Source organism: Solanum lycopersicum, chromosome 8 (assembly GCF_036512215.1).
Source record: "Solanum lycopersicum chromosome 8, SLM_r2.1".
Classification (NCBI taxonomy): domain Eukaryota; kingdom Viridiplantae; phylum Streptophyta; class Magnoliopsida; order Solanales; family Solanaceae; genus Solanum; species Solanum lycopersicum.
In genome coordinates this window covers 3327642-3335278 of record NC_090807.1, presented here as the reverse complement: position 1 = coordinate 3335278, position 7637 = coordinate 3327642, and the positions used below count along the sequence as shown (strand labels likewise).

The window sequence follows — 7637 nt, the reverse complement described above, 5'->3', positions numbered from 1 at the left end:
TTGATATATTTGACATAACTTTAATTTAGAACCACAAAAGTAAAAAAAAATTTCTTTCTTAAACTTTGTTCCAAATCAAACTATGTCATTCTTTTTTAAATGAAAATAAGTATCAATTTTTTCAAAAAAAAATTATTTTTAATCTCAATATAATGATATATATTTATCACGACCATTCGCGGAGGTAAATAGAACTAATGGTGTTTATTCAGATTCTCTTCGATAAAAAGAAATTAAATAAAATACAAATGATTAAAATTATTTTCTTCAAGTACGTATGATCTGATATACGTTGAATCCTCTTCGACTACTTCACGTGAAGTGTAGGGGCAAATTTGAACATTTTCCCCACTATATAAACCCTTCATTCCGCCATTAACGAGGAACCTCAGCTCAGTTCAAAATCTCCATTTCTACACACACTAATTACTCATAAAAACACCTTTTTAATGGGTTTTCCATTAGGCTATACAGATCTCAATTTCCCCAAATTACTTCTCCATCTTCTTTCAATTTTATTCTTCATCAGAAAACTCATCTGTAATCTCTTCACAATTCTCGGTCTCCCCGATTTCCTCGAACCCGATTTTCCTTACCCGACCCGACCCGGTGAAGAGAATACCCGATTGTGTTCCGTGTCAGCGGCGATAATCCGGGAGATATTACCGGTAGTGAAGTTTTCCGAGATAGTCGAACCGCCGGAGAAGTGCGTTGTTTGTCTTTACGAGTTTGATTCCGGCGACGAGATCAGGATGTTGATGAATTGTCGACACGTGTTTCACCGGAGCTGTGTGGACCGTTGGATGGATCATGACCAGAAGACGTGTCCGCTTTGTAGGAAGGAGTTTGTACCGGAGGGTATGATGGGGATTTTTAACGAGAAGTTGTGGTTGGCTTTGGGGGTTAATGATTTTTGTGAGGAGTAAGTTTGGCGTTATATCCGGTCAAATTTCTTTATAACAAAACGTAACGATATTCATAATTTTGATAATTTTTTTAAAGTTATTATAGTGAAATGCTATTACATAAGATATACGAATATTCGTTGTTTCGACACTTTTTAACTGTTATAGTCAAATGATATTTTGCTTAGAAAGTATGAGAGACTAGTTTTAGCGAAGTAAGATTCTTTATATTGAAATGTTATTACATAGGAGGTACGACTTTAGTCACAAGCACGTAAGAGAAAAAGATTGCAAAACAATTTTTTTTGATAGTGATTGAGATTTTCTAATTTCACCCTATGTCCGATTGATTCAGATATATTACGTGAAATATTCTTGTTAAAAGGGAGAGAATGTATATATAAGGTTCGAGTATGAGATTTTTTATTAAGGGAGTGAATATATATATATATTTTGATAAAAATTGCTGAATTATGTCGATCTAATAGCTTTCTCTCTAGCTTCGCCCCCGATTTGATGACTTTTTTTTTTATTTAATTTCTTTATATAAGTTAGTGTCAGCCTCAAAGTAAACATTTGTTTCAACAATTGGAGTTTGCTTTGCTTAGGTCTTAGGTTTTTATATTTAGCTTACCTAACCTAGGATTCCTCAAACAAAAAAAAAAGAAGAAAGATTATGTATCCTAGCTAGGTCTTTGATGATTAAGTTAATCAATTAATAATTTTAGTTCGATAAAATAACTTCAGTAAAAAATATTATCAAAAAAACGCATCTTAATATAATGTGATCCTTGATAAGATATAACAAACTTTAGGTCAAAATGTTTGATATTTGATCTTTAGAAAGCTCTATTTTATACAAATATATTCGAAGTTATGTGGATTTTCAACGTCAGTCACGTATGTCTAAAGTTGATCTTTAACCGCGGATATTTGTCCATTTTGCCCCTTCTAATTGGGCAGGTAAATGGACTCGAACCGCGACTTGCATATGGGCCGGGGCTAGACCAAAATCATAGCCGATTGAAGTTTTTGTTTGGGCCAATTTGATTGGGTTACTAAATTGGCCCAACCGACTTGCATGGTTTGTAGCCCACTATCAATTTAAAACAAATTGTGAATATTTATCTTCGGAAGAAATGAGGTATATTTTTAGAGTATTTAATACGAGCGTGGTAATATTTTTTTTAAGGTCCGAGCAATATAAAAATCATCGTCAGACGTTAGCCAAAAGATAAGTAGTGTTTTGCTGAGCTAAGAAAAAGATAGAGAAGTATTTTAGAAATTCGCATCGAAAAAACTCTAACAACATGTGTTAAGTGAGTTAAGTACATGTCATAGGTTCCAAACTCTATTGCAGAAAAAATACTTTTTAGGTGAAGAAAAATAAAAAAAGCATCCAATATTCATCGAGTTTTGAATTATACGTGAACAAAAATTTAAAAGGAGCTTCATTTCAATTTTGGGTTTCTGCCTATATATAAGCAAAAAGGTAATTTCATACTACTATACCAGGAATATCAATGAACCCGATTATTGCAATTGCTCAGGAATTCCGGGTAACTTTCTGTATTCCTTAAGGTTATGTTCTTACTTGAGCCAAGAATATATATCGAAAACACTCTCTCTATTTTTATCATATCTTTATCAAAAATTTTAAAATCTTGATTCGTGTTCATACCATTTTTCGACTCAACTTACAGAAAATTAAACTGAATATGTTATTTCTACCATGTCTCCCCCCCCCCCAACCCCACCCCCCACCCCCACCCCCCACACACAACACCCCACAAAGACCACAAATTTGGTCAAGATTGGACTCCTTTCCTAATAACACTCAAATGGTAAAAGGAAATCACTAAGAAATCAAATTTGTCAACCATTCTTGATTCATCTTATAACAAACTCAACAACCCCATAATTTAGGTCTTGTTAGTATTTGGCTTGTGTTCATTTGGCATAAATTTTCTTGAAATTTGTTTTTTTTTTCCTCATAAAAATGCCACCTTTTGTTGGATCAAACCCTCTTTCATATGGTTTCAGACACAAAAACAACAACAACATGGATTCAGATTCCAACATAGTCACCATTAATGTTGGTGGTCATCTTTTTCAAACAACCAAACAAACCCTAAATCAAGCAGGTTCAAAATCCCTTTTTTCCACAATTTCTAGTAATGATTCAATTCCATTTATTGATAGAGACCCTGAAATTTTCTCTGTTTTACTATCCCTTTTAAGAACTGGAAATTTACCATCAAAAGCTAAAAACTTTGATATTCAAGATTTGATTTTTGAAGCTAAATTTTATGGTGTAGAACAACTTATTTTGAATTCCCAGTCAAACCCATCTCAGTTTGAGCCTTTTGATCTTGAAAAATCTCTTCTTTTACCTTTAACTGGTAGAGATTCACCTACAGCAATTTCCACAACACAAAATGGTTCAGTTCAAGTAGCTCATGGTTGTAAAATTACTTCTTTTGATTGGTCTTTAAAGAGAAAATCCACAATTTTAACTCTATTTCCAGCTATTGATTCTATGTTGTGTTTAAATTCAAGAACTGTTGCAGTTGGTGCTACTGATTTTTCAGGTTTACAGGTTCTTGATCTTGTTAAGGGTTCTGTTAAGAAGAATCTTAATTGGGAAAATGTGACCAAGTCTGGTTCAACAGTACAAGCTATTGGATCATCAGGTGAGTTCTTGTTTACGAGTTTCGAATCATCTAGGAGGAATTCGAATTGCATTATGGTATATGATGTTAACGATGATTTTAAACCGGTTACTAAGATTGGTCATTATGAAATCTTTGGTGCTCAGTTGGATTCAGCAATTCCAGCTACTAAGTTAAGATGGTTACCTAGTCATAACTTGTTAATGTCTGCTGGTTCACATAGTGGTCCTTCTGGTGTACTTGGGAATATTAAGTTTTGGGATTTAAGGTCCGGGAATACGGTTTGGGAAATAAAGGAAAATGTTGATTGTTTCTCCGATATCACAGTTTCGGATAGTTTGTCTGGTATTTTTAAAGTTGGAGTACACTCGGGCGAGGTTTTTCTTGCTGATTTGAGGAATATTGGTTCTGAGAATGCTTGGATTTGTCTTGGTGATCAAAGAAAGGTAACGAATGGTAAAAAGGAAGGAAGTGGATGCAAAATCGAGAGCCATGGGAATCAAGTTTTCTGCACTAAAGGAGGAAATGTTGAGTTGTGGTCTGAGGTTCTTATCGATGGTTCGATAAAAGGCAAGTTTGGATCAGAAGACAGAGTTTTTAGGAAGAACTATCTGGGAAGAGCAAAAGATTTTTGTGGAAATCGGATAACTCACTTCAGTTTTGGAGGGAATAGAATGTTTGTTACACGAAAGGATCAGCAATTTGTTGAGGTTTGGCAGCGTTCAATTAGGGGATTTTAGTTTTTTTTTCGCGAGCATTGGTAGGAGTAGGTCGTGGCATTGAAGCCAACTTGTCTGGGACTGAGACGCGGTTCATTGATTGATTTATTGATTGGTAAAAGAAGGTTAGTGACTAGTTTTATTATTTGTAAATGTTTTATTTAGTTCCTCTAACCTGTTATGTGCACAGAATTGTATTTATACAACGCTAATGAAATGCCGAAATGTGATTCTTTTTTTGTTTCAATCTTGTTCATTTCTTCACTATTAAGTCTTTGTTGAATGTATGGCTCTTTTGTTATATAGTTCTTGTCTACTTTGCTTAAAGTTAACTTCTAAAGCTGAGGTCGGGTAGGTAGAAAAAGCTGCTAAGAACAATAGTTTTCTTTTCCATGCCAAGTTAAGTTGAAGGTATCGATCCCAATAGCCTTTCAAGTTGCTCCAGAAGAGAATTAATCAAGTTGTTCGAAGATAGTATACATTGCTGTACCTTTGTGCTACCAAATATGATTCAGTGTAAGTATACTTCCTGGAACTGTTGCATCTTTACTGCAGTCAGGACATACTTTTAAGCTGATGGCATTTCTTGTTTTGCCATGACTTTGTCATCTCGAACTACTTCTTTGTTCGTTTTGGTTTGGTGGAATGCCATCGTCACATATTGCATCATTCCCAGTTTACAGATGTTTCATACATTGCAGTTAGCTGTATGAATCTGTTATATGTTGTCGTCTATTGATCTCGTGATGGGAGAAACTCATTTCCCGTTGAGGGTAAGAAGGGGCAGCCCGGTGCACTAAAGCTTGCGCTATGCGCAGAGTTCGAGGAAGGTCCTATTGTATGCAGTCTTACCTTGCATTTCTGCCGGAGGCTGATTCCAAGGCTTGAACCCGTGACCTCCTGGTCACATGACAACAACTTTACCTGTTGAAGCCTTGAGGGTATGGGATGTAATCTCTCTATATAGTTTGAATCATCCTCCCCTCACGGGGAAGTTTTTGGGGTTGAGCGAGGCCAATCTCCATTTTCTTTATATAGAATTAGAGTCAGACTAATCCTTGTTCATGGTTTACCCAATATTGCGCCCTCATTTGGTTGACGATACGAGTTTTATAGTCTCATTATGGTCTTGGTATACATTGATTCATAAGACAAATTTTGAAGTCGGGTTAGGTCTAAGGTTCATTTCTTAATAGTCGTGAAGCTTTACAAGCGGACTGAAAAACTCATGGACATTTGAATAGTAACTGCCACTTGAGTCCTGCAAATTGTCATGAGTATTGACATCTGGATAACCGTGGTGTTCAAAGTCAGTTTGCGTATAAGTCGGCTAATTCTATAGTAAACCTGGTGAAAATCTATTACCTTTCATCAACACAGGTATCTACGTTTTTTTAATTCAAGTTTGGGTTAGTTTGCGCATCTCAACTGATTTGTGGACGTGGTCCAAAACAGACAATATCACACGATGCTAAAAACATCTTTGAATCGACTTAGCCCAACAAACAAAATACAAAGACATGATAATATAGTCAAATTAGGAATTGATGAATAAAGGTTCTCAACTAAAATTTAATTTTAACCCGTCTATTTATTAACTCATCATGTCTTAGATTCATCGAGATTCAACCTGACTCGCCCATTTGACAATCCTATTTGGTCAAATCCAAGCTAAACTCCCACAACTTCTTTGCTAAATCTAAATCCTTAGCCAAAGAAGTTGTTTTGTTTGTAGCTATGTTGTTATCTGAAAAGTACTCACCACTTACTCCTTTTACTTGTTGATGCAAAGCCACATAACATGTAGTTGATGCTCCCTACAATCATAGGATAAACAATCATAAGTAGGGGCGGAGCTAGGGGGTTCAAGATTTGACGATAAATACAGGGGCGGAGCTATAGTACCTGTTCAATACTCTTGAGCACATATCTCCCAATCCAGTTAACTATTCCTGTTAGTTAGGGGGGAGAAAGTAGGGTTAAACTAAAGATTTAAGGGTTCGTTCGACTTAGCTTTAAAAAATAGTTTTTAAAATATTAAAGTAAGGTACCTATTTTTAACTTTTTAACTTTTTTTTAAGTCGTTTTTAAAATATCCAAATACTCTTTTTAAGGGTAGAAAACTACTTAATAACTACCTACTATTTTTCAACAAGATTATCGAAGAATCGATTCAAAATTTAAATTTGACGAATTCATGCTTTAAGTTTCTTAATACTGAACACACTACACTTCTAAAATTGTAAGTCTAAAATTTTAAATTTATTTAAATACTAAAGAGATTTTTACATAAATGGTGGAATAAAAATAAAATAAAAGTGAGTTTAAAATATTTTACCATGAAGGATATTGTCATAACGCATAATGTTAGTGGCAATTGGTCCAGGATGAACAGAATTAGCAGTAATATTTACTCCTTCTTCCTATTTATTAAAAAAAATTATCGATAGAGGTGAAATCAGAATTTTAATTATATAAAATTTAAATTTTATAACAACGGTGATAATAATTTTAATTACCTTTAAACGAATAGCGAGTTCATTTGCATGCAGTATATTAGCAAGCTTTGATTGGCCATAAGCATGAAATCTATGGTAGCTGAAAGTAAATAAGAAATATTAAAATTCTAAAAATATAATGTATACAATATATAAATAAATTGGGATACACTTTTATTTTCATTTTTTACCTTAATTTTATTTCATGTTTAATTTTATTAAACATGAAATAAAATAATATCATATTTTAATTCTTTGAATAAGAGAATTTTCAACTAAAATATGATAATTAAAGAAGTTATTTAATTATGGACTATATATATATACCTCTCTTTGTCATTAATTTTATCAAAAATAATTCCTTGAGAATATGCAAAATCATGTGCTGCTGATGCAACATTTACTATCCTTCCTTCTTTTTTGCTATTTTTAGCTGTATTTTTCATGTTTTCCAATAAAAGATTTGTCAAAAGAAAATGACCTGAAAAAACAAAATATTAACAAATCATATTTGATTGAATAATGTATTTATTTCGACAGTATTGTCGTAATCGATAAAGTTATTGTCATGTGATTAGGAAAGAAGGTCACAAATCTGAGATATAGAAACAATTTTCTCTTACAGAAATATAAGATAAAATTGTATAGATCCTCGTGATACGATCCTTTTCAGAATTTCACACATAATAAGAGCTTAGTGCATCATATCGTTATTTATTGCGTCTAAAAGACTAAGGATAGAGTGAATTTTCATTCATTTTAGTTTGTATCTTCAAAACAACAAAACGTCCTGATCACACTTATATTTACTTCATTATACCTTTAATATGTGGTTTTTGCACA

General features: G+C 33.5%; 3 protein-coding genes across 3 annotated transcripts; 2 read left to right on the top strand and 1 right to left on the bottom strand.

Moving 5' to 3' along the window:
• Positions 1 to 297: 297 nt before the first annotated feature.
• LOC101254407 (brassinosteroid-responsive RING protein 1-like) lies at positions 298 to 1056 on the top strand. Its single transcript, XM_004244569.5, has one exon. It carries the CDS (start codon positions 450 to 452, stop codon positions 924 to 926), a length of 477 nt encoding a protein of 158 aa, XP_004244617.1. The 5' UTR covers positions 298 to 449; the 3' UTR covers positions 927 to 1056.
• Positions 1057 to 1433: 377 nt separating this feature from the next.
• On the top strand, positions 1434 to 4543 carry LOC101254114 (BTB/POZ domain-containing protein At5g41330). The gene has a single exon (XM_004244568.5). It carries the CDS (start codon positions 2905 to 2907, stop codon positions 4315 to 4317), a length of 1413 nt encoding a protein of 470 aa, XP_004244616.2. The 5' UTR covers positions 1434 to 2904; the 3' UTR covers positions 4318 to 4543.
• A 1270-nt stretch (positions 4544 to 5813) lies between these two features.
• LOC101261938 (short-chain dehydrogenase TIC 32, chloroplastic-like) lies at positions 5814 to 7249 on the bottom strand. Its single transcript, XM_004244675.4, has 5 exons — positions 7122 to 7249; positions 6816 to 6894; positions 6635 to 6719; positions 6202 to 6248; positions 5814 to 6113 (listed from the first exon to the last, which is right to left on the bottom strand). The coding sequence occupies exons 1-5, from the start codon at positions 7238 to 7240 to the stop codon at positions 5949 to 5951; spliced, it is 495 nt and encodes a 164-aa protein (XP_004244723.2). The 5' UTR covers positions 7241 to 7249; the 3' UTR covers positions 5814 to 5948.
• Between the last annotated feature and the right edge of the window lie 388 nt (positions 7250 to 7637).